General features: G+C 41.3%; 1 protein-coding gene across 2 annotated transcripts; it reads left to right on the plus strand.

The window, feature by feature from the left end:
* Positions 1-27,881, plus strand: LOC141129147 (uncharacterized). 2 transcript variants are annotated; one of them, XM_073616968.1, is made up of 12 exons: positions 1-221; positions 2,919-3,500; positions 6,897-7,484; positions 10,038-10,113; positions 11,762-11,880; positions 13,952-14,027; positions 16,281-16,399; positions 22,211-22,312; positions 22,501-22,727; positions 24,850-24,922; positions 27,021-27,083; positions 27,388-27,881. In XM_073616968.1, exons 2-12 carry the CDS (start codon positions 2,922-2,924, stop codon positions 27,577-27,579), a joined length of 2,214 nt encoding a protein of 737 aa, XP_073473069.1. In that variant the 5' UTR covers positions 1-221; positions 2,919-2,921; the 3' UTR covers positions 27,580-27,881. The 2 variants fall into 2 exon arrangements, with proteins under 2 accessions (XP_073473069.1, XP_073473070.1); XM_073616969.1 differs by having other exon boundaries at positions 1-216.

Genomic DNA, 27,881 nt, shown 5'->3' on the forward strand with positions numbered 1-27,881 from the left:
CAAACCCACAACACTACTGGCCAATCACAGCTCTCACTGCTACTATTGTTAATCGGTATTAACAGGAAAACGATTCGAGGTAGGCGGGGCATCGGCTAGCGGTTGGCTGGATAGTTCCCATCCAGCGAGGGGATTGTATCATGTGATCTTCTCCTGGAGCGGAAGGGGAAGGTGCGCGGGAGGATTCAACTGGGAGCCGGAAGTCCTTTTAAACGGGTGAGGTGTGTGTTGTGTATTAGATCCCCGGTTGTTTCCTCTCACCTCTGTGTATAGTGCGCCTCTCCCCCGGCATTGTCATTCGCTCACTAGTCCGGGGTTATTCATTGGCTGACAATGGACTGATAGATAGCAAGAAGCCTGACACCAGATGTATTGTGTGTGTGACCCCACTGAGGAGGAATGTTCCCTCACTTCCTGTTCCTGTGACACCCCTACCAGAGATGTGGTTGTCACCTGCAGGGCACAGAGCCATGAGCACATTGTCAGCAGCTTTACATCGTCTCATCTATTGCAGCTTACCAGTCCTCGGATGTGTTGGCTGCATTCGTTTACTTCTATCAGGTTTTTGTTCTGTGTTTTTTTTTTTTTTCTTTACTTCTGGTGATCCCGGTGTTGTAAAAAAAAAAAAGCTCGACCTATGCAAAACCTCGACCTCGTCACTTCCGGTGCGGCTATGTCACCAAACAGATGTTCATATGGCTATACCGTGCATGTGCAGATGCTATATCCGTGCGAGAAAAAATTATAGACTCGAGAGGGACGAGTGGAGTCGGTGCGAGTCGCTTAATTACATCATCGGCAGCACCGCGTCCCTGTAGAGCGCTAACACACAGTGCATATTACTGCATCACAGAGGTGTGAATGAGGGAGAAGGAGAGGGCCCCTGGGTGGCCATTTAGTGAAGGAGAGGGCCCCTGGGTGGCCATTTAGTGAAGGAGAGGGCCCCTGGGTGGCCATTTAGTGAAGGAGAGGGCCCCTGGGTGGCCATTTAGTGAAGGAGAGGGCCCCTGGGTGGCCATTTAGTGAAGGAGAGGGCCCCTGGGTGGACATTTGGAGGAGAGGGCCCCTGGGTGGACGTTTGGAGGAGAGGGCACCTGGGTGTATAGAGTACCCCCAAGGTGAATGGGGGAGGAGGAAAGGGCCCCCAGGGTGGTTGGCAGAGTGGACCCCTGGCTGTTTGGTGGAGAAGGAGATGGCCCCAGGGTTGGCCAAAATTGGAAGAGCTGGTACTTGGGTGGTTGGAGGAGGAGAGGGTGCCACCTTTCTCCCCTGGAGGACAGTGGTGGCCCATGCGTTGTGGGCACAGCCCCCCCAGACACCTCCGCCACCCTCCCTATTCATGTGCCCATCCCCTTTCAGGACGCCGAACACATGAATTACTATGGCGAGGATAGACGGGGGGGGGTGTGCATTTTGAAGCACGTGATTGGAGCCAGAGGCCCAAACAGGCTTCACAATAGGGTGGGCTCGGGGTGCAGAGCACTGCGTCCTAAACCAACCCTGTTGTGTGGCATAGCGAATGAATTTTTGGTATTTTCACACTAACATTCCTCCCTGACAATCAGCAGGCAGGCCAGTGAGACCTGTCTCCCAATTGGCCAAAGCATTAGGCGATCCTATTGGATGCCTAACGCTTTGGTGGAAGAGGAGACACGGCGGAGGAAGCCTGAGGAGCCAAGCGGACACAGAAGCCGCAGCCGCCGCTACAGAAGAGGAGTAGGAAGCCCCGTCACTCGGTAAGTGCCGCCGGACCGGCCGCACTTGAGGGGGGGGCTTAGTGAAATGACAACTCAGCCGAGGGACGCGCCTGGCTACATTTGATGGGCACGAGTGGCTGCATAGCATATACTGGGCACACATGGCTGCATTTGATGGGCACAGTGAGGCTGCGATTGATGGGGGTTCAGACTTTTCAGTTTGTTTGCGCCCCCCCAAAATTTTGAGCACCAGCCGCCACTGTCACAGACACTGCTGTATAATTTTCCTTGACCTCCCATATATGTATTTTGCGGGGCTGTGCACAGACAGATTTGTGTAAGCGGAGGCTCCGTATGTCAGGCTGCTGTTTTTGTTCCTGAACAGATTGCACAGCCCTTCACATTATGTACATCATGCAGTGTGGATGCTCATATTGATGAGAAATGTCTTCTGTGCAAAGGCTTGGCACCTCCCACAGGCATAGCTCTGTTTTTCCTCGGCCTCCCATTGATACACACAGTGTTATTATGCACGGGGCCCACCCCCTTCTCCAGAGCAGGCGAGGGGTGTGTTGGGGGTGGGGCTGGATGCGGTGCTGCCGATTATGTAATTAAGCAACTTGCACCGCCTCCACCCGCTCGAGTCTATGATTTTTCTCGACCGAAAATAGCATCTGTGCATGCGTGGTATAGTCAAGGTGAAACAGTGCGAACAGCTGTTTGGTGACATAACCTCACCGAAAGTGACGGGGTCGAGCATTTTTTTTTTTTTTTTACAACACCCGAAATATCGCTCCTCTGTCTTGTCTGCGCTCCCTTGTCTGCAGTATCTGTAGACAGCCATGGTTGTCACCCAGGCTGGACTTCAATATGTACCTATTACATGATGGGAAGAGTAGTTCACACAATGAAGACAAGGAGGTTTGTTCATTCTCCTAGGCCCCATTCACTGTGATGCAGTAATATGCACTGTGTGTTAGCGCTCTACAGGGGCGTTCTTTTAAATGGCATCACAACATAGCTCTGACACACGGGAACATGCTAAGGTGTTGCTAAAAAAGGTGGATGTCTGTTTTTTCTTTTGGTGTGCCAACCCTTTTCACCTGCATGGGCGGAGCCTTAGGGCCAGTTCACTCCATAGAAACACATGGTTGTTCTGCCCTTGTCAAAAAGCAAGATAGCACTTTCTAAAATTAAAAATAAATCTTTTGTATATTGTAGGTGATGGCACTTCCGGACACCGAGAGGAGGTCATCTGGCTGGAAATGCTCCAAAACCGCCCTTCAGGAAGAAGATGCCGAAAACCTTCTAAAGGAATTTGCAGAATTGAAGCGTAAAGAGAGGGAAAATGACCCTGAAGTGAAACGTGTAAAGAACAAATATAAACTGAGGGCCTCAACTTATCCATCTCCTGGTAATATTTTACAAACTGGACACCAATCTCCTCATTCTCCAGGCCTGGGGGTTCTACCTCTGCTCCCCGCACAGAAATGTAAGCCTCAGGAACCTGGAAATGAGCCTTTTAAACAATCAACATCTTTTCCAGTGAAAAAAATGGACAACCTGGTCCACTCTGGCAGGCAGCTGCCACTCACCCCGTCATCTACTAAGCCTGAGCAATGTCATGTACTGAGGGAGATTCAACCCAATGCCAACAGCTTGCAGAAACTGTCTCGAACTGTCCACAACTCTGGTATATGTAACACAACTGAAATTATAAGTGATGTAGAGGATGTAAAAATATCCGACCCTTTGAAAGACCCAGAGAATGAGATTCCGATGTCTAAGATCAGTGCACACAAAGTGAGTTTTTCATTGACTTTATATGTACATAGGCCGCTTTAGGTAACTCAGCATTTTGACAGTTTTGATAATGTGAATTAGGGCAGTCAAAGGATCTACTGTATAAATATTTCTTTGGTCAGATTCCCAGGATATTTTTGTAATAGTCTCTTTATTAGAATTTAAATGTAGGAAACAAGTTACAGGATTACATAAACCGCAAACAAAGGTTCAAGTTTTGCAATCTACCATACATCCATCTTAGTCATACATAGGATCTTTCAGTGTTTAACACAGCTACGTGTTTTTTTTTTTACATACAATAGGTATAAAAATATAATGTCAGGTTACCTCAAGAAAACATCCAACCACAGGACAGCAGCTCAGCCTGTGTCTGTGATAAGGAACGGCTTCAGCCCAGCTCCATCCAAGCCACACCACCGACGCATTTCACACCACCAATAGGGCTTAGTCATGACGGACCATGGGGCGAAACACGACAGGGGGAGATGCTTGTATGGAGACAGACTGAAGCTATTCATTATCACAAACATGGGCTGAGCTGGTGTGCGGTCGTTGGATGTTTTCTTACTAGGAGTTGCATAGAGCCGGGACAAGCTCTTTCTTCTGCCTGCACCCAATAGTAAGAGTCACCGGACTTTTGGATGCATTTCTACAGAGGCACCCCAAGTTTTGCATGGTCACATCTCATCTCAAGACGCACATAAAACGTCGGCCTGTTCTGTGTGTGGTCAAGTTTAAGGCACCTGTATGATTACTTATGTTTACATGTATTACATTGGTACACCATTGATTTTATATTTTTCCAGAAAATAGAGAAAAACAAAGAGGTGGTAGGAGTAGAAAGGTCAAGAATAACATTGTAAAACAAGGGTAGTACAATAGTCAGTCGAAAACACTCATCATAATAACAGTTCTAAGAGCATACCAATGAAGTCTTAAATCAAGAATTTGGAACATAAACTATGGGGTTGATTTACTAACGGCAAATCCACTTTGCACTACAAGTGCACTTGGAAGTGCAGGCATTGTAGATCTGAGGGGAAGATCTGAAATGAGGGGAAGCTCTGCTGATTTTATCATCCAATCATGTACAAGCAAAAATGCTGTTTTTTATTTTCCTTGCATGTTCCCTCAGATCTACAGCGACTGCACTTCCAAGGGCACTTGGAGTGCAAAGTGGATTTGCCTTTAGTAAATAAAGCCCTATTTACTATATCATGTTCTAGTACATTTGTTACAAGTGGTTAAAGGGGGTTGTAAAGGTAATTTTATTTTTTTTAAAAAATAACTAACATGTCATACTTACCTTCACTGTGCAGCTCGTTCTGCACAGAGTGGCCCCGAACCTGCTCTTCTGGGGTCCCTCGGCGGCTGTTTCAGCTCCTCCCCGCAAGAAATAACCACCTTAATGCGAGCTCCCTCGCATGGTGGTTAGTTGTTGCGGGCGCGCTCCCGTGATACAGCCGGCGGCTATAGCCGCTCGCTCTATCACTCGGCCCCGCCCCCCGGCGCGCCGCGTCATCGGATGTGATTGACAGCAGCGCGAGCCAATGGCTGCGCTGCTTTCAATCCATCCACTGCAGCCAATCAGCGACCAGGCTGAGCTGCAATAGAGATGACGGGAACGAGCAGCGAAGATTCGAGGTGTCAGGTAAGTAAAACGGGGGGCTGGGGGCGGCGATATTGTCAAAAGTTTTTTACCTTTACAACCCCTTTAAAGGTATCAAAAAGATATTGGGTAGGCCAAAAAGGAAATAATCTTAAAGTTCCCATTTTAATAGAATGTTTCCAACCTATTCCATATTTTTGCGGTGAGATATTCACAGGGTATCAACTATGCCAACCAGAAAATATATGGATTTTGAGTGGCTCCATGAAGAACTGTAGCTATATGGAATGCTGTGTCCTGTCAATGTCCAAGTCTTCTGTAGGTGGCTAAGTGGTCAGAAACCTTTCTTGGTGTGTTAGGTTCCTGCATTTACCTCCTGTGAGGGACACTATTTGCAAGAAAATTAAGTTTTTGTGTGAGCCTTCTTGTTGTGTGTTTTTTTTTTTTTTTTTTTTTTTTTTAAGAATCTTAAATGTGACTGCTGGTTTCCACCTGCACCAGGCTTCAATGCATTTTCCATGTCAATCAGAAATGTACATACTTCATTGAATCTTGTGATGTTCCAGTTTGGTACTGACTCTTCACAGGGAACCTGATTGACAAGGAACTACACCTCCCATATTTTTGTCCTAACACTGCGTTTTCTAACAAAAGACTGCTTTATCTGCTCTCCAAATGCTCTTCAATAGGACATGCCGCATCCAAAAAAAAATGACGTAAAGCAAGTCAAACAGAGTCTCTGGATTTCTATGTGAGCTACTCAAAGTCAATAAGATTTTGCTGACCTGCCCTCAAAGTGCGTTTCAAACACACATTAACAAGAGCCCTTAAGGAGCAGGCTTATGGGCTCTCAAATGTTCTTAAAGGCTAAGTTCACCTTTTGAAAAAAAAAAAAAAAAAAAATTATATATAATTTTTTTTTTTTTCTTTCTAAGGCGTCTGCAGAGCATTGTACCCGCGGTCAGCAGACCCTTAGGATAGCTGTCTGCCCGTACCTCCATCATGGACAGGTACTTACTTGAGAGCAGGAGGACCAAGAACTACGAGGACGGTCACCGGTGCACTTGTAGTTTATTAAGAACTGTCAGCTGCAATAGATGATGGTACTTGTAGTCTATTCTTTCACAGGAAACTGTGAATGAATGACGCACTTGTATGGCCAGAGCACTGCACGACTGTGCTGTTTTCAAATTGTGACAGCGGGGGGGGGGGGGGGGGGATTCCCCCACCCCCTGTCACAGGGAGAGGTGGTGAGTAGGCAGATGCTGGAACATGTTACATGTCACACCCCCCCCCCCCCCAAAAAAAAACAGGTGGAACATGGAACATGTTCCATAGGTGAACTCATCCCTTAAACTGGCTGAAAAGAGCCAAAATTGTATATGTCCTGCTGCATTTGCAGGCTATATCAGTGAGAAAATGCAGAGATCTACGTTGATGTGCAGATGGCAGTGATGCACAGCAAGCATTCATTAATAACAACTAATCTGACAGCACTGAACTAGAATTTGGTTACCATTTGCTACTGTGTAGAGCATATTTTTGTTATTCTTTGCATCGGCTCATTAAATAGGGTTGTTTGCCAAAATCAATGAAACTTGCAAAATAGTTTACGTATTTAAAAAGGCACAATATGCACATGTAAGTTCCACACATAGCAACTCGAATATTCCTAAAACAGGTTGGACAAATCAAATGCCCCAGTAAGCCGAAGTGCCTTAAACAACTGAGCAAGTACTATTATGGGATCTTTCTTTCTGAATGATGGTTTTTGTATATTGCAGGTGATGGGTCTTCCGGAAACAAAGAGGAGGTCATCTGGCTGGAAATGCTCTAAAACTGCCCTTGGTGAAGAAGATGCCATAAACCTTTTAAAGGAATTTGCAGAATTGAAGCGTAAAGAGAGGGAAAATGACCCTGAAGTGAAACGTGTAAAAAACAAATATAAACTGAAGACCTCAGCTTATCCATCTCCTGGTAATATTTTACACACTGGACGCCAATTGCCTCGCTCTCCGGGCCCAGGGGTTCTACCTTTGCTCCCCTCACAGAAATTTGAGCCAAAAGAACCTGGAGATGAGTCATTTGATCAGTTGAGGTCTTTTTCAATTAAAGAAGTGGACAATATAGTCCCTTCTGGTAGGCAGCTGTCACGCACCCCTTTATTGGCTGAGCCTGAACAATGTCATGTACAGGGAGGGATTCCCCCCAATATTCAGAATGTAAACAGTATGCAGAAACTGTCCCGGACTGTTAACTCAGTAAGATGTAACACAACTGAAATTCTAAGTAATGAAGAGGATTTAAACATGCCTGACACTTTGGAAGACCTAGAGAAAAGGAATCCAATGTCAAAGATCAGTGCACACAAAGTGAGTCCTTTCATTGAGTTTACTCCAGGTACATAGACAGTTTGTTTTTGGGGTAGCTTAAATACGTTTTAAAATTATTTTGCTGCCCTTCCTCTACACTTTTAAAACTAATGCCGCGTACACACGGTCAGACTTCTCGATGTAAATTGTGCGATCGGAGCTTGTTTTCGGAAATTCTGACCGTGTGTAGGCTCCATCGGACAGTTTCCATCGGAATTTCTGTCGCACAAAATTTGAGATCTGGTTCTGGTTTCCGACAACAAAATCCGTTTGCGCAAATTACGATCGTGTGTACACAATTCCGACGTACAAAGTGCCACCCATGCTCAGAATTGAGCATAAGAGCCGCACTGGCTATTGCACTTAATTTTTCTCGGCTCGTCATACGTGTTGTACGTCACCGCGTTCTTGACGTTCGGAAATTCCGACAACTTTGTGTGACCGTGTGTATGCAAGACAAGTTTGAGCCAACATCCGTCGGAAAAAAATCCATGGATTTTGTTGTCGGAATGTCCGATCGTGTGTACGGGGCATAAGGATACTTTCACACTCAGGCACTAAAGGGCTAAAAATAGCGTCTGTAAATCACCTTCCTCTCCAGTGTGAAAGCCCAAGTGCTTTCACATTGGAGCAGTGCACTTACAGGACAGCGGGCAAAAAGCTAAAATGATGGTATAGTGGCGCTTTACCGCCGACGTCCCCACACCCCAGTGTGAAAGTGCTCTAAGTGTTACTAAACCCAGGACCCTGCATTCACTATATGTGGTCTTACACAGTACATGGAAATGCAATTATTTTAGTAAATATAAACTGCTAAATACCTTTTCTCATCAGCAGTATATAGCAGTCCTGTGACTATTAGTGTCTTGTTAAGGCCCCTTTCACACGGGACGGATCCGTGTTGATCCGCCCCGTGTTTATCCGCTGCTCAGCGGGGATCGCTCCGCTTTCCCCAGCTGAGCAGGCAGATGACAGGGCGGGACCCGCACACTGTGCAGGGACCGCCCTGTCAGATCTCCGCTCTCCCCTATGGGGGATCGGAGGAACACGGACCGTCTGTCCGTGTTCCTCCGATCCGCTCTGCAGACGGATAGAAAAATAGGATTTTCTTCCGTCCGCAGAATCGGACGACAGCGGAGGCGGACGACATCGGGTGTTAGCGGATGTACATCCGCTGACACCCGCTATCCCATAGGGATGCATGTATGTCCGTATTTCATCCGAAAACGGATGGATGAAATACGGACATACTGTCCGCATGTGTGAAAGGGGCCTAAAGCTTGTAGGAACAGTTTTTCTTCTGCACTGACTGTCCTATCAGGATGCAGGACCCCTGACGCTCTGGACAGTGCTGATTGGCCCTGTGCTGATCACATGCATCCTCCCAAGAAAAAAAAAAAACTCTAGCAATACACACCAAACTGAGCATGTGCAGCTTGTCCCCTGGCTCTGTATTATCAGGAAATTATTAGGAGTCAGTGGAAGCAGGAGAAGATCAGAGAAAAAAGGATCAAACATCCTTTTTACACTATGCAGAAGATTAACCCCTTAGGTTCCACTGTGAGTATAACAAGCATGCTTTACTGCAGATACAGACTGATATTACTATTGTGGGTTTATTAACACTTTTTAAAGTAAAACTTTAGTCAGAAATAAGTCCTACTAGAATACGTAGGCTGGCTCCTTTTGCAGGTATAGCTATGTAAAACATTAAAAAGAAGTGCCTATACTGTGTAAAATCCAATAATACACTGCCTCACCCTGCTCTGCACATGCTCAGTTGCTCTCACTTTTCATGCACTACTGAATTTGTAGAGGAAGATCTGCTGACAACCTTAATGTGGAATCAAACCCTCCTATTCTTTGCCTCCAAGAAAGCTGCAGCTGCCATGGTGCTGCACTTGTGATCAGTTATGACACCAGCCATTTGATGCTTTGACAGTTTGGTGGAGGAGACAAGCAAGTGTGACCGTTAGCAATTGTTCTGTTCACACCACAACATTGGTATCACGTGCAGATTTTTTATTTTTTTTTCACAGGAGTTTGCAAAGTGTATGCAGTTTTCTGCATGGGAAAAAAAAACTGACGTGACATCAATATTGTGGTGTGAACAGGGCAGAAGAGAAAGTGATGATTTATATCTGTGCATTGGAAAAAAAAAAAAAAAAAAAGCATGAAAACTGATGTCAATGTGCATAAAGACTCCCTAAAACGTGCATGAAAACTGATGTAAACCTGTGTCTCTGCAACTGAAATCCGCATGGTTTTTCCATCAGTTTTTATGTATGTATGGTGTTAACGAGGCCTTAGATGTCCTTGTTTCTGAAGTAGAGACACATACTCACTGAAGTGGCTGGGTGTGTATGATATGGTACTTTAAGCAAACCATCTCCTCACATATGAAGCACATGGCGTTAAGTTATGGAACTTTTTTTTTTTTTTTTTTTTTAGTAGACATTGCTGTGTACTTTATTCAGAATGCACATCTTCAGTTTGTACAGAAAATTAAAAGTTCTTAAATGTAAGAAAATATTATCCTCTTTTTAATTTTAGGAAACTACTGAAGAGGTGAAGGTCTCGAGCCAGCAGACTCATACTATCAGGAGAATAAGTGAACTACCTGTTCAAGGCAAGGATTTATTTAATAAAGTAGTGACCAGATAAAATGTTCATGTATTTATGCTTTCAATTTAAAGTTTTAAAATAATATTTAATTTTAACAATATTAGAATAAAAATGAAAGGATGTAATCTGGCATCTTTCGAATACGTTTGAATATGTTCATTCAATTTTAAGACACATTTGTATGTTGTATGTGTGTTTGTGGTGTGTTTTTTTTTTTTTTTTTTTTTTTTTTTTACAATATGAAAAAATGACTAATGGTACCAGGTATAACACGCATAATAACATTTCAATATATTTTATTTACAACTTAATAAAAAAAAAAAGACCATAATAAAAACACAGGGGATGATAATCCCTATTAAGGTTATATCCTCATTCATTGCTCAAAAGAATATAAATCACTGTACATAACGTCAATGGTAGCAAACCAAAAGGTCAATGTTTCTCAAAGATGCTTCCTCAGGACATTTTTTTTTTTTTTTTAATTCAAAGAAGAGTAACATGTTCCTCCAGAGCAAGAAAGATGGAAAACGTGGCAGCCCACAGGCCCAACCAGTCAGATATGTTTTTGACAGCTTACGTAGCTCATACAGTATTAAAGCTTAATTCTATTTTAAATTAACGAACATGTCATATTTGCAGCTCCGATCCTCTTGTTTTCAGGTCCCCCCTCGAGCAGTGCCTCCAGAGAAAGCTGACTGCTCTTGCGTCCATAAGACACATAAAGCCATGGCTTGGTCTCTCATCTCCTGGTGGCTTGTGACCATGGGTCCTGTGATAAAGTTGTAATATAGCTTGGGCTAATTTAATAGTAACTAATAACAAAGATTCTCCCCAAAAAATCAACAGCCGCAAGTCTCTGATCCACTTTTGTTTGTATTTATTTGATGAACTGGTCATTGAAGTGCAGTGTCTGTTATACAGTATAAATTATCATTTCTTTTCAATGCCAGATTTTCAAGTTGGTGCTTGAAGTGTCATTCCAGATCTAAAACTAGAAACTGCGGTAGAGGCAGATGACCACTTTTGTTATCCAGTAATCCATAGCAAATAATAAGGATATGTCTGTATTTCACTGATCCTATGGTAAACTGAGAGCTAGTTAGATGTTCTAATTTACCAGTTATCCCAGTGCTATATTGAATAAACATGTATGTGTCTTTGACTCTGAAGAGCAACAAAGAACAGATGTTTTACTCCAGAGAGTGTTTTCTTTTATAAAACCTGTTCTGCATACAACAGACTACGGCTTCCAATACCAAGTGTCTGAAAGACGTCTGTCTCCAGCCTGGCATGCAGTCAGCTTTTTTTCTTTCATTTTTGTAACCTACTTTATGAACAGGAAAATCACAAAGGTAACTACATTAAGCTGATTTTCTCAATTTGAATGAGAATTTTCTTAAAATGTAAGACTTTGTTTAATATGTAGTACAAAGTGGAAAGTGTAGATACCCATTGCAGTGAATTGCATTTCAGTTTATAAGCGCCATTACTGAAAAAAACTGATTGGTTGGTTGCTTTTGGTTATTGACATTTGCCTTGTAGTGTGAGCCTAATGTTTTATGCTCCTGTTTTGACAATAAGAGGTTGCTTACTTGTGTATATGCGTTTCTAGATGATTTTGAAACTGTTTTCATTATATTTTGGTGCAGGGTTGAATCAAATGCGCATTTCAGGAGTATTGAAAAAGATGCCTGGCTATGAGTGTCGCAGTGAAGACCTGGAGTTCCTGACATACATGAAAGCACAAGAGGAGGCTAAAGTACTGAAGGTAATCAGACTACCGCAAACACACATTTAACCTTTTTGCTGCCAGGGCTGTTTTTTTGTTTTTTTGTTTTCTTTTTGCACACATGCTTAAAAATCTATTTGAGGCCTGAAGATTGCATGGACAACCCCAGTTCCAAAAAAGTTGGGGCGCTGTTTAAAATTGCATAAAAACAGAATGCAATGGGCTACAAGACCCATATTTGCATATGGGAAAAAAAGAAAACCTATTGTATGTTTAAACTGAGAAAATGTACTATTTTAAGAAGAAAAAAAAATATGGTCATTTTGAAATTAATGGCAGCAACATGTCTCAAACAGTACCTGATCTACAAAAGAAAATTAATAAGCTATTGCACTGACTGGAGCCCAACCGTCATTTAGCGGGGCACATAAGAGGGCCCATAAGAGGATGCAGCTCCTCTCAGATTAGGTCTTGAGATCCTAATGCACAAATGAAAACAAACATGAGGGTGCCTCCATCTAGATGTAGTGATTTATTAAAGTATAAAAGACAAAAATGCACTCACTAGATAAAAGTGGATCAAGGCTTGTCATAAACCCATATAGACCGCCATAGGATCACTGTGAGGCTGCAGAGCTCAACAGGCATATAGTTGAAGCAGAGTTCTTGATGGAAGTACAGCTTTCAGGCTTTTTTTTTTTCTATAAAAATAACAATCATCTTATGCTTACCTTCTCTGTTGCAGTGGATTTACACAGAGCAGCCCAGATCCTCCTTTTCTCAGGTGCCTTTTCTGTGCTCCTAGCCCCTCCCCCTGTTGAGTTCCCCCACAGCAAGCAGCTTGCTATGGGGGGGCACCCAAGCCGAGCTGCAGCTCCGTGTGTCCATTTAAACACGGATCTGCGGTTTGGCCCCTCCCCCTCTCTCCTGATTGGCTAACTGACTTTGACAGCAGCGGGAGCCAATGGTGCTGCTGCTGTGTCTCAGCCAATCAGGAGGGAGAGGCTGGATGGCTGACAAACTCGTGGACAGAGGTGGGCTCCGGTAAGTATTAGGGGGGCTGCTGCACACAGAAGGCTTTTTACCTCAATGCATTAAGATAAAAAACCTTCTGACTTTACAACCCCTTTAAAAAACACACATACGCATGGAAAAAAATGTTTGAACCCCTGCTGATTCTGTACGTTTGCCCACTGACAAAGAAATGATCAGTCTATAATTTTAATGGTAGGTTTATTTTAACAGTGACAGACAGAATAACAACAAAAATATCCAGAAAAAATGCATTTCAAAAAAGTTATAAATTGATTTGCATTTTAATAAGTGAAAGAAGTATTTGATCCCCTATCAATCAGCAAGCTTTCTGGCTTCCAGGTGTCTTCTACACAGGTAACAAGCTGAGATTAGGAGCACTCCCTTAAAGGGGGTGCTCCTAATCAAAGCTTTTTACCTGTATAAAAGACACCTGTCCACTGATACAATCATTCAGATTCCAATCTCTCCACCATGGTCAAGACCAAAAAGCTGTCCAAGGATGTCAGGGACAAGATTGTAGACCTACACAAGGCTGGAATGAGCTACAAGATCATCGCCAAGCAACAACAGTTGGTACAATTATTCGCAAATAGGGGGGAGATAAAAAACTGACGTGACAGCAACATTGTGGTGGGAACAGGGCAGAAGAGAAAGTGATGATCTCTATCTGCATTAAAAAAAAAAATAGAGCGCATGAAAACTGGTGTCAATGTGCATAAAGACTCATTAAAACGCACATGAAAACTGATGTAAAGTCATGTCTCTGCAAGTGAAATCTGCACGGTTTTTCCATCAGTTTTGATGCATGTATGGATTGAACAAGGCCTTAGATGTCCTTGTTGCTGAAGTATATTGTGCGACACATACTCACTGAAGTGGCTGGGTGTGTGTGATATGGTACTTTCAGCAAACCATATCCTCACATATGAAGCACATGGAGTTAAGTTATGGAACTTTTTTTTTTTTCTTTTAGTAGACACTGCTGTGTACAGTATAACGAATGCATGGCTTCAGTTTGTACAGAAAATGAAAAGTTATAAAATGTAAGAAAATATTACCTTCTTTTCAATTTTAGGAAACTACTGAAGAGGTGAAGGTCTCGAGCCAGCAGACTCATACTATCAGGAGAATAAGTGAACTACCTGTTCAAGGCAAGTATTTGTTTAATAAAGTAGTGACCAGATAAAATGTTCATGTATTTATGCATTACATTTAAAGTTTTAAAATAATATTTAATTTTAACAATATTAAAATAAAAATGAAAGGATGTAATCTGGCATCTTTCTAATACCTGTTCATTCAATTTTAAGACGTGTGTGTGTGTGTTTTTTTTTTTTTTTAAACCATATGAAAAAAGGACTCTACTGGTACCAGGGATAACACGCATAACAACATTTCAATATATTTTTATTTACAACTTAATAAATAACACAAGGGATGATAATCCCTTTTAAGGTTATATCTTCATTGCTCAAAAGAGTATAAATCACTGTACATAACGTCAATGGTAGCAAATCAAAAGGTTAACGTTTCTCAGAGATGCCTCCTCGGGACATTTTCTTTGAATTCAAAGAAGAGTAACATGTTCCTCCAGAGCAAGAAATATGACAAACGTGGCAGCCCACCGGCCCAACCAGTCAGATATGTTTTAGACAGCTTACGTCGCTCATACAGTATTAAAGCCTAATTTTATTTAAAGTAACGAACATGTCATATTTTACCTGCTCTGTGCAGTAGTTTTGCACAGAGCAGCTCCGATCCTCTTCTTTTCAGGTCCCCCCCAACGCTCCTGGCTACTTCCCCCTTGATCGGTGCCTCCAGAGAAAGCCGACTGCTCTTTCTGTCCATAAGACACATAAAGCCATGGCTCGGCCCCTCTCTCTCTCCTCGTTGGTTTGGGGAGGGTGATTCCCGGAACATCGCTGGATCAGAGCAAGCTCAGGTAAGGATTGGGGGGGGGGGGGGGGCAGCGCTGCACACAAGGTTTTTTAAAAAACCTTCAGCCTGAAGAAAAACATGATCTATATTTTCTCATCGGCCAACAGATATATAAGTTAACCCAGCACAACAGGAGACACAGGCTGCTCCAGATAGAAGATTGAATTTCTAAATTGCCAGAAACCATCCAGATTGTGGAATTTTCTAAAACAGTGGTTCTCAACCCTGTTCACAAGTACCCCACACAGGCTATGTTTTTGGAATTTCTCTTAGATAAAATAGCTGTCCAAAATACCAAGCCATTGACTCTGATTTAAAGCACCAGTGCAAGATAAAGGAAAACCTGCAAACATGGCATGTTGGGGGGTACTTGAAGACAGGGTTGAAAACCATTGTTCTAAAGCACCATATACAGTACACTGTCCTGAAGTTAAAAGGACAGCACCATAAACGAATCCAGGTGGCTTGTGACCATCGGTCCTATGATAAAGTTGTAATATAGCTTAGGCTCTTTTAATTCCTTCAGCAATGGACTGTAATCTGGTAAGCTGCTATACAAAGTAAAAAAGGGGCTCTGTGCAAAGAGGGCTCCACAATCCTCTTGGTAGATATAAATCCTCATCTGGCTCGCTCCTTAGACTGCCATCACCTGAACCCCTGCCATGTTTTCTTTTTTTTTTTTTTTTTGGTAAATGCAGTTTAGCTAGCACTTGAAAATAGTGGCCTTTCCTAATAGTAACATGAATAACAAAGATTCTCGCCAACAGCAGTGCAGTCTCTGATCCACGTTTGTTTGTATTTATTTGATGAACTGGTCATTGGAGTGCAGTGTCTGTTATACAGTATAAATTATAATTTCTTTGCAATGCCAGATTGTCAAGTTGGTGCTTGAAGTGTCATTCCAGATCTAAAACCAAAAACTGCAGTAGAGGCAGATGACCACTTTTGTTATCCTGTAATCCATAGCAATTAATAAGGATATGTCTGTATTTCACTGATCTTATATTGGTAAACTGAGAGATAGTTAGTTAGATGTTCTGATTTACCAGTTTTCTCCAAAACCAAGTGTCTGAAAGACGTCTGTTTCCATGTTTCCAGCCTAGCATGCAGTCAGCTTTTTTCTTTCTTTTTTGTAACCTACTTTTATGAACAGGAAAATCACAAAGGTAACTTTAAGCTGATTTTCTCAATTTGAATGAGAATTTTCTTAAAATGTAAGACTTTGTTTAATATGTAGTACAAAGTGCAAGGCAGAAGTGGAAAGTGTAGATACCCATTGCAGTGAATTGCATTTCAGTTTATAAGCGCCATTACTGAAAAAAAACTGGTTGCTTTTGGTTATTGACATTTGCCTTGTAGTGTGAGCCTAATGTTTTATGCTCCTGTTTTGACAATAGGAGGTTGCTTACTTGTGTATATGCGTTTTTAGATGATTTTGAATCAGTTTTAATTATATTTTGGTGCAGGGTTGAATGAAATGCGTATTTCAGGAGTATTGGAAAAGATGCCTGGCTATGAGTGTCGCAGTGAAGACCTGGAGTTCCTGACATACATGAAAGCTCAAGAGAAGGCTAAAGTACTGAAGGTAATCAGACTACTGCAAACACACATTTAACCTTTTTGCTGCCAGGGCTGTTTTTTATTTTTTTTTTTTTTTTTGCACACATGCTTAAAAACTAATTTGAGGCCTGAAGACAATATAGACAATCCCAGTTCCCAAAAATTTGGGACGCTGTGTAAAATCTGCATAAAAACAGAATGCAATGGGTTACAAGACCCATATTTTATTCACAATAGAACAAAAGAAAACCTATTGTATGTTTTAAACTGAGATAATTTGCTATTTTAAGAAAAAAAAATATGGTCATTTTGAAATTAATAGTAGAAACGTGTCTCAAACAGTACCTGATCTACAAAAAAAATGAATAAGCTATTGCACTGACTGGAGCCCAATCGTCATTTAGCAGGGCACATAAGACGGCCCACAAGTGGATGCAGCTCCTCTCAGATTAGGTCTTGAGATCCTAATGCACAAATAAAAACAAACACGAGGGCGCCTCCATCTAGATGTAGCGATTTTTAAAAAAAAAAATATAAAAGACAAAAATACACTCACTAGATAAAAGTGGATCAAGGCTTGTCATAAACCCATATAGACCGCCATAGGATCACTGTGAGGCTGCAGAGCTCAGTAGGCATATAGTTAAAAACAGAGTTCTTGATGGAAGTACAGCTTTCAGGCTGGAACATGAGCAACAGCAGCTTCCAGAAGTGGCAAGATGGCTGCGGCTCCAAACAGCAACTCTCCCGGCTGGGTGATGACAGGAAGTGGAGGGGATGTGGCTACATGCCTGCTGAGCTCTGCAGCCTCACAGTGATGCTATGGAGGTCAACATGGGTTTTTGAACAGCCTTGGTCCACTTTTGTCTAGTGAGTGCATTTTTATTGTCTTTTATGCGTTTTTTAAAACTAAATTGCTACACTTAGATTTTATTTATTTTTTTTTTTTTTTACAAGTACCTGATCTACACCCTAGCTCCATAACCTAAAAACTCCCCACCTGTTTGGTTACTTGGCTCAACATAACAGCTGTGGCCTCCTCCAGGCTGAAATCTTCCTTGGGTGTTTAGGTGGTGTGCCTGTGCAGTGAGCCCTTATAGACTTTCAAGGAGTCCCACTCTGAGACTGGAGACATTTGAAGAATGGACACAATACAGTCTACACTGCCTGTATAGGGATTCATGGCACAGTCATTGTTAAAGAATATTTCAGTGGTGGTTTTGTCAGGCATGGTTTTTTACTGTCCTGGCATTTTAAGGAGCCTCAATGAATGATTGATTAATTTCTAAAGTGATTGTAAAGTCTCTTGTTATATATAACATTTTATATATAATTTCTTCTTTGTTTTCACATGAAAAGATATAATGAAATATTTACAAAAATGTGAGGGGAGTACTCACTTTTGTGAGATACTGTGTGTATGTATATATATGTATGTGTGTGTGTATGTGTATATTTTTTTTATATATATATATATATATATATATATATATATATATATTATTACACCTCCACATTTTTGTAAATATTTTATTCTATCTTTTCACGTGACAATACTGAAGAGGTGACACTCTGCTACAATGTAAAGTAGTGAGTGTACAGCTTGTATAACAGTGTGAATTTGCTGTCCCCCCAAAATAACTCAACATACTGCCATTAAGTGAGTACACCCCTAAGTGAAAATGTCCAAACTGAGCCCAAAGTGTCAATATTTTGTGTGGCCACCGTTATTTTCCAGTACTGCCTTAACCCTCTTGGGCATGGAGTTCACCAGAGCTTCACAGGTTGCCACTGGAGTCCTCTTCCACTCCTCCATGAAGACATCACGAAGCTGGTGGATGTTAACCACTTAAGGATCAAGCCTCTTTCTGAGATTTGGTGTTTACAAGTTTAAAAACAGTTTTTTGTGCTAGAAAATTACTTAGAACCCCCAAACGTTATATATTTTTTTTTTTTCGAACACCCTAGAGAATAAAATGGCGGTCGTTACAATACTTTTTGTCACACCGTATTTGCGCAACGGTCTTACAAGAGCACTTTTTTTCTGAACAAAAACGCTTTTTTAATTAAAAAATAAGACGACAGTAAAGCTAGCCCAATTTTTTGGAATAAATTGATACCCAAAATGTCACACTTCAAAGTTGCGCCCGCTCGTGGAATGGTGACAAACTTTTACCCTTAAAAATCTCCATAGGGGTCATTTTAAAAGATTATACAGGTTGCATGTTTTGAGTTACAGAGGTCTAAGGCTAGAATTATTGCTTTCGCTCTAACGATCGCGGCGATACCTCACATGTTTGGTTTGAACACCGTTTTCATATGCGGGCACTACTCACGTATGCATTTGCTTCTGCACGTGAGCGCGGTGGGATGGGGCACGTTAAGAAAAAAAAAACAAACATTTTTTTAAAATTGTGTCACTTTTATTCCTATTACAAGGGATGTAAACATCCCTTGTAATAGAAAAAAGCATGACAGGACCTCTTAAATATGAGATCTGGGGTCAAAAAGACCTCAGATCTCATATTGACACTAAAATGCAATAAAATAAAAAATAAATGTCCCTTTTTGAGAGCTATGGGCGGAAGTGACGTTTTGAAGTTGCTTCCGCCCTGCAATGATATGGAGATGGGTGGGGGCCATCTTCCCCTCATTCGTCTCCATGTCGAGCTAGGAAGCAGACGCGATCGCTGCCGGCGGCTCCAGCAAGAGGCGGGAGGGGGGCCCTCTCCCACCGCCGATAAAAGTGATCTTGCGGCGAATGCAGAGACCACTTTTATCTTGAAGTGGACCACCCGCTGAAGAAGAGGACACCGGGGTTATGGCAGCTAGCTGCTGCCATAACAATGATATTACTCTTCAAAGTAGCGAAGTAAAACGACCGCGGGCGGTCCGGAAGTGGTTAAAGACCTTGCACTACTCCACCTTCCGTTTGAGGATGCCCCACAGATGCTCAATAGGGTTTAGGTCTGGAGACATGCTTGGCCAGTCCATCACCTTTACCCTCAGCTTCTTTAGCAAGGCAGTGGTCATCTTGGAGGTGTGTTTGGGGTCGTTATCATGTTGGAATACTGCCCTGCGGCCCAGTCTCCGAAGGGAGGGGATCATGCTCTGCTTCAGTATGTCACAGTACATGTTGGCATTCATGGTTCCCTCAATGAACTATAGCTCCCCACCTGGTTGCTGCCACACACGCTTTGACACCATCTGAACCAAATAAGTTTATCTTGGTCTCATCACACCACAGGAAATGGTTCCAGTAATCCATGTCCTTAGTCTGCTTGTCTTCAGCAAACTGTTTGCGGGCTTTCTTGTGCATCATCTTTAGAAGAGGCTTCCTTCTGGGATGACAACCATGCAGACCAATTTGGTGCAGCGTATGGTCTGAGCACTGACAGGCTGACCCCCCACCCCTACAACCTCTGCAGCAATGCTGGCAGCACTCATGCGTCTATTTCCCAAAGACAACCTCTGGATATGATGCTGAGCACGTGCACTCAACTTCTTTGGTCGACCATGGCGAGACCTGTTCTGAGTGGAACCTGTCCTGTTAAATCGCTGTATGGTCTTGGCTACTGTGATGCAGCTCAGTTTCAGGGTCTTGGCAATCTTCTTATAGCCTAGGCCATCTTTATCTGAGAGCAACAATTCTTTTTTTCAGATCCTCAGAGAGTTCTTTGCCATGAGGTGCTATGTTGAACTTCTAGTCACCAGTATGAGAGAGTGAGAGCGATGACCCCAAATTTAACACACCTGCTCCCCATTCACACCTGAGACCCTAACACTAACAAGTCACATGACACTGGGAGGGAAAATGGCTAATTTGCCACAATTTGGACATTTTCACTTAGGGGTGTACTTACTTTTGTTGCCAGCAGTTTATACATCAATGGCTGTGTGTCGAGTTATTTTGAGGGGACAGCAGATTTACACTGTTATACAATCTGTACACTCACTACTTTACATTGTAGCAAACTATAATTTCTTCTTTGTTTTCACATGAAAAGATATAATAAAATATTTACAAAAATGTGAGGGGAGTACTCACTTTTGTGAGATACTGTGTGTGTGTGTGTGTGTGTGTGTGTATATATGTATATGTGTGTGTGTGTGTGTGTGTGTGTGTGTGTGTGTGTGTGTGTGTGTGTGTGTGTGTGTGTGTATATATATGTATATATGTATATATATGTATATATATATATATATATATATATATATATATATATATATATATATATATATATATATATATAATATAAAATTATCTCTATCACACAGTGGGGACGGAAAGTATTCCGACCCCCTTAAATTTTTCACTCTTTGTTATATTGCAGCCATTTGCTAAAATAAATTAAGTTCATTTTTTTCCTCATTAATGTACACACAAAACCCCATATTGACAGAAAAACACAGAATTGTTGACATTTTTGCAGATTTATTAAAAAAGAAAAACTGAAATATCACATGGTCCTAAGTATTCAGACCCTTTGCTCAGTATTTAGTAGAAGTACCCTTTTGATCTAATACAGCCATGAGTCTTTTTGGGAAAGATGCAACAAGTTTTTCACACCTGGATTTGGGGATCCTCTGCCATTCCTCCTTGCAGATCCTCTCCAGTTCTGTCAGGTTGGATGGTAAACGTTGGTGGACAGCCATTTTTAGGTCTCTCCAGAGATGCTCAATTGGGTTTAAGTCAGGGCTCTGGCTGGGCCATTCAAGAACAGTCACGGAGTTGTTGTGAAGCCACTCCTTCGTTATTTTAGCTGTGTGCTTAGGGTCATTGTCTTGTTGGAAGGTAAACCTTCCAACAAGACAATGGGAAGGGTTTTGGTCGTCCCAAATGTCTTCCATTTAAGGATTATGGAGGCCACTGTGCTCTTAGGAACCTTAAGTGCAGCATAAATTTTTTTGTAACCTTGGCCAGATCTGTGCCTTGCCACAATTCTGTCTCTGAGCTCTTCAGGCAGTTCCTTTTGACCTCATGATTCTCATTTGCTCTGACATGCACTGTGAGCTGTAAGGTCTTTTATATAGACAGGTGTGTAGCTTTCCTAATTTCCTAAGTCCAGTCAGTATAATCAAACACAGCTGGTCTCAAATGAAGGTGTAGAACCATCTCAAGGATGATCAGAAGAAATGGACAGCACCTGAGTTAAATATATGAGTGTCACAGCAAAGGGTCTGAATACTTAGGACCATGTGATATTTAAGTTTTTTTTCTTTTTTTAATAAATCTGCAAAAATGTCAACAATTTTGTGTTTTTCTGTCAATATGGGGTGCTGTGTGTACATTAATGAGGAAAAAAATGAACTTAAATGATTTTAGCAAATGGCTGAAATATAACAAAGAGTGAAAAATTTAAGGGGGTCTGAATACTTTCCGTCCCCACTGTGTATGTATATATATATATATATATATATATATATATATATATATATATATATATTGTAGACCCTAACTTTCCTACAGACTAAATAATATGAAGTTATTTCGATTTATTTATTTTTAACAGAAAATATTGCTTTTTTTTTTTTTTTGACGTCCTTTTTTCGTTCATATCACAAAAAAAATAAAAAAAAACTGTGGAGATCCAATACCATCAAAAGAAAGCTATTTATGTGAAAAAAAAATGATATAAATTTCTTTTGCGCGGTCATGCAATGCTGTACCCAATCGCCAGTTAAAGTAGCACAGTGCTGAATAGCAAAAAATGGCCTGATCATTAGGGGGTAAATTCTGAGTCGGAGCTGAAGTGATTATCTAGATATCCTGTAGAATAGTTAAGAGAGTGTCGAAATACGCTTAATTGACTGTTGAGCTTGACTTATTTTCTAGGCAGAATTACTTTGTTTACAAAAGGAACTTGCAGCAACAACGCAGGACAAGAAACTGGTCATTGGCAGGAAGGATAAGGTTGAAGAGGATATTCAAAGAATGGTAATAATATTTTACACCTATTCATTTTCATGTGTTTGTAACATGCCTCAATGCGCTTTTAATGATTTATGTAATTTCTGATGTGTGTGGATGCATTTTTTATTAATTTTTTGCCATGTCAAGCACTATAACATATATGTGTGCACAGGCCCTTATGACTTGACTGTTACAGTTAATCTGATTTGTAGAAATTGGCCTTTAAAAAGACTTTAAAACTAGGAAGAGCCTTCCTGAGCAGGACAGGGGATGCCGCCAGTGTCCAGGGTCTGACACCCGAAGACGTTTTCAAGCAGTTAAACCATTTGACCATTCAGAGTGTACATCAGCAGGAGAAAGCTCAACTACTGGCTGCCAAGAAAGAAGTCACTAGGAGACGAGAAGAAGCAGCCAGTGTAACAGGACAGGACACAAAAAGGTAGACCTATCTCTATATTAATCTCCAAATGAATACACAGTACACTGCAGCCCTGCATACTCTGATAACTCTCAATTTCTGAAATGCTTATTTTCTCTTAACCACTTGACCTCAGGAAGGTTTTACCCCCTTCCCAGACCAGAACTGTGTGTGTGATTGGCAAATTATTGGCTGATATCAGCTGCCAAACTTGCAAGTCCAATCCTAGCATGCATCAGCAGGAACCCAGAAGGAAGGCCGTGATGTACAGGTAGTTGAAGTGCAACTGCTATGGGCGGGCGGGAAGTAGTTAAAATGTATTTGTATTCTTTAACCAGTGGTTCTAGTATATTTAACCACTTGCCTACTGGGCTCTTTTACCCCCCCTTCCTGACAAGGCCAATTTTTAGCTTTCAGCCCTGCCGCACTTTGAATGACAATTGTGTGGTCATGCAACACTGTACTCATATGAATTTTTTTTTTCTTTTTTCACACAAATAGAGCTTTCTTTTGCTGGTATTAAATCACCACAGGGTTTTTTGTTTTTTTTTGCTTTTTTTACTTTTGTTAATAAATGAATTAACAAATGAAAAGACCTGAAGCTGTTAACCATTGCAGTGCTGGAAGTTCGGAGCCAACTGATGCACCTTAGACTAGCATATACAATCAAGGATCAAACCACGTCTGTTTTCTGGTCTTCTAAATACTGATGGAAAGCTCCACCAGCAGCCCAGAGAAGCCAGTCATCTATTATCATCGATTTAAAGTGACTCTGTCGCTAAACTTAATTTTTGAATGAAAGCTGTAAAGTCCTTTCTTGTATTAAGAGAGGTATGGACTCCAGAGAGAGAGAGAGATATCATTTTGCCCCAAATCATTATTAAGACCTCATCTGGAATATGCATTTCAATTTTGGGCACCAGTTCTCAAAAAGGATATCGGGGAACTGGAGAAAGTGCAGAGAAGGGCAAGCAAACTGATAAGAGGCATGGAGGAGCTCAGCTATGAGGAAAGATTAGAGGAACTGAATTTATTCTCTTGAGAAGAGAAGATTAAGGGGGTGGCTATGATCATGTATAAATACATAAGTGGTCCATATAGTGAACTTGGTGTTGAGTTATTCACTTTAAGGTCATCACGGGGGCCAAGTCTGCACACTTTATGTCTGGAGGAAAAGAGATTTAACCTCTAAATAAGGAAATGCTTCTTTACAGTAAAAGCTGGGAAAATGTGCAGTAGACTCAGTCAATAAATGGTTCTGTCCAGCTCAGTAGATTGCTTTAAAAAGGACCTGGGTTCTTTCCTAAATGTACATAATATAACTGGAGACTAAATATTTATAGGTAAAGTTGATCTAGGGAATATCCGATTGCCTCTTGGGGGATCAGGAAGGAATTTTTTTTCTTCTCGCTAGAACAATTTGGATCATGCTTTGCTTTGGTTTTTATTTTAGCCTTCCTCTGAATCAACTGTGGGTATTGGATTGTGTGTGTTTTTTGTTTTTTTTACCTTTTTGTGGGTTGAACTGGATGACCTTGTGTCTTTTTTCAACCAGACTAACTATGTAGAGAACAATATATGCATTTACCTCTGCTGCTGTCTGCATAGTCAAATGCCAATTTGGTCAGGATGAATGGTAAGCTGAAGTCTGCACAAGCCACAGTTCTGGGACTGTCCAACACATGTTCCTTTTGCAGAGCTCATCGATTCCTCCTAATGACCCCTGCATCATTACAGTACAAGGTAATGACATAGAGGTCCAGGGCCCATTGGTGGATGAGGAGATTGACACTCCAGAAGTGTTGGGTTCTGCTTATAGTTTGGTCAGATTCCTCTTTATCAGAACAGTGATCGCAGGCACAGGCAGTAGGAGAGGTAAATATTCACATTCCTCTTTGCAGGTACTGCTTTACTTTTAAAAAGTTTACCAACAAGGTCACTTTAAGTAAACGATCCATCTGACTGTAAGAAAACTGCCTCAACTTCCAAGTACAGTTTCCTTTGTCAGCCCACTATATTGCAAATCCGACATTGTGACTTCCAAAAATATTTTGCATCTCTACTTAGTTCACAGCCCACATGTTTGAGTCTAGACAAGCTGCAGCAGAGAGAGATTATTTTTTCCAATCTTCTTGTTTTACAGTTTACTGATATCTAAAATTGAATCCTATGAGAAATGTGTCAACACAGCAGAAGAGAGACTCCAACGGCTAAATGTAAGGTCACCTCTTATTTATTACATCCCTGTTGCCTGCATATAAGAAAGACACAAACCAACGTAATCTCTAGAAAAAGAAACAATGAGTGTTGGTTAGTTTTTTGCTCCAGTTTTTTTGAATCTCATTTTTTACAATTTACTTTGTTGGAAAGATGTACCTTGTGAGTAAATATGTTTGGTTAAGGAGGCAGTAAACCCTGGTGGGTTTTTCTTCCTTTCTTCTTCCCTGCAAAGTAAAGGCATTGTATATGAGCTGCGCTAATAACAAATTAACAGAAATACATTTTGTGAATCGTTCTTCCAAGAGTGTAGATCACTTTCCAGTGTCCTAATTTAGACAGTGAGTCTGTGTGAATAATTATATGCAGTTGTATAAAAAATATTCAAAAATATTATGAATAAAAATTAGGGCTGCGGAAAATAATGATTAATTCCTCGATTAATCGTTAACTTTTTTGATTGATCAAAATTCTTTTGATCGCTACTCACCTCTCCGCCGGCTTCAGGGAGTTCTGTCGGAGATCTGGTGACGTCACGGACATCGACGTCACCGGACTCCTCCCCCCTTCCCCAGTCATTGACGGTGCCCACGCTGGACAATGGTAAAGTAATGGAATACAGCAGGCGCCTGATTGATCCAATCATGGCCTGAAATGCTTCGACCAAGTGGGCGTGTCCGCGAATTGCAGAGGTGTGGCTGCGAGCCGGTTTTGTGATTTGCCGGACACGCCCCATGCTGATGATACGTGACCCTTGCTGGGGATAAACAAGCATTGGAAGGCATGATGAAGGTGAGTGTGTTGTCTGTACTGGACAGGTCAATTGTGGAGGAGGAATCGTGGTGATTTAAAGTATATATACAGCTTGAATCTGTATTTTAGTTTTAGATTAGGCCATGCAGAGAGAAAACACCTCCCGGTTTAGGCTTTGCCTTGTGCATCCCAGTGTGGAGCTTTCATTTGACTTCCTGTCTCAGAGACACAACGGGAAGTGAAATGGCATTCCCATTTTAGATGGTTGTCAACAGGTCTGGTTTACCCATTGGTGGCATTACCCAGATAGCAAGCAATTGAGCTGCAAGTTTGAAAATGTCTTGTTAAAGTGGAGGTCCACCCTAAAAACAAATTTAATATTAAAAGACTCCTTAAAATTTTTTTTTTCAAGTTTTTTTTTTTTTTTTTTAAAAGTGTTAAGTCATGGATTGTGGAAACTAGTGTCGTGTGATTGTATATTGTGTATACCACATTTACCCCTGACTAATGCAGAGTTGCAATGCAAGGAGATCAGCTAAAAGTAGTTGTATCTGTATGTGCATTATAATTAATCAAAATTAGTCGATTTAATCGATTAAAACATCGATTAATCGAACACGAAAATTTTAATCAGTAACAGCCCTATTTAAAAGAGATGTATGTTTGTTTTTTTTAATCATCTCAAGGTGGATGTAGTCCAATGTAGCCCCCCCAGTGGCTCTAACACTGAGAGCTGAGTGATCTAACACTGCCGATCGCATCGGTCTCACAGCTCTCTGCTCTGACCCCACCGCCCGCCTGCCCCCCCCATGCTCATTGGAGCGCTGGGCTGTGGAGGGGGTAGGGGCGGCCGGCTCAGCGCCTCAGCGGTTAACTGAGAGGCTGAGCCAGGTGCCGGTCCAGGCATGTGAGCGGATCCTGTTGCGATCTTGCCTGTGCCTGGACCATCTCTGTGATTTCAGCCCTCCTAAAGTGCAAAATTATGGGTTGGCTGCCCTATGTCAGTTTGGGTTCTTTATTTGCACCATATACATATTGTGGTGGGTGATTCCATGCACTTGATGTGACATCTTGTAGAACAGAATAGAGGGTCCAAACGTGCCGATCGGTGACATTTCATGGCTACATAAAAGCAGTGTAGCTCCAGTTTAGCAGCCAATGGTTATCTGAAAGGAGAACTGGTATTCATGTAATTGATTTGACATTTGTTTTTAAAGTTTAGATGTCAAATGTCGGTTCCTTTTGTACTTACAAGGCACAGGTTATTGGCATTTACTGCATTGTACAATCAGAACAATATACATTTAGTATGTTTGTTTTTTTATTTATTTATTTTTTGCGTAGGATGAAGTAATAGCGTTGAAAACTCAAAGTAAAAAAACAGAAGAAAGGAAATCTGAGCTAGCGGTAAGCGTCCACCATTCTTTCACAACTTTTTATTTGATGTTCAGAATGGATTATAGAGAGCTATGCTCATGTAGGTAGAGGATCCTTTATCATCTGGTCTGTGTTCCTGTATAGCTCACAAGACTGGAAACTTGCAGACAATACAAGTATACATAAAAAGTGTGATATAGTGAGGCCAAAATGGTTGTTTTATTTAGTTTTGGATCATAAAGGTTATTACTTATTTTATGTTCTATATGTGTCTGTTGGGGGAGTTCCCTTCACTTTCCCAGTTTTCAGTTTTTTGTTTTTTTTTGTCCTACAGCAAAGTGTACAGAAAATGAGAGAGCAGATTAACCAATGCTTGGAACAAAAGTCGGCTCCTCCAACACAAACCGATCTTTCTGAAGAGGATCGTGAAAGAATGAACCGGAGACTGCAGAGGATTCTCCATAGAAAAAAACTTTATCTAGAAAGAGAGAGAATCCTTCAGAAACTAAAACGCGAATTGAAATGAATTTCTCCGCAGTGTAACTTGTAGTATTTTATTTTTGGTCAAACTTACTTTTTGGCATTTGCTTTTTATTGACCCTAAAGCTAAATTTAGTATACTGCATGACCCATTCAAAAAAAAAAAACAATAGACATGACACTTGCAGGGGATTTTTTTGTGAAGAAAAAATCAATAATTATCGAATGTAAAGAAATTTTTTTTATCTATAATGTAAAACCTTTTTTTCATGTGTACAGCCCAGCTGAATGCTTGTAATTTCCTGCAGTCACCGCTAAACTGTTAAAATAAATGTTGTCACACTAGAA

The sequence above is a fragment of the Aquarana catesbeiana genome, linkage group LG02, assembly GCF_042186555.1.
Source record: "Aquarana catesbeiana isolate 2022-GZ linkage group LG02, ASM4218655v1, whole genome shotgun sequence".
NCBI classification, from domain to species: Eukaryota; Metazoa; Chordata; class Amphibia; order Anura; family Ranidae; genus Aquarana; species Aquarana catesbeiana.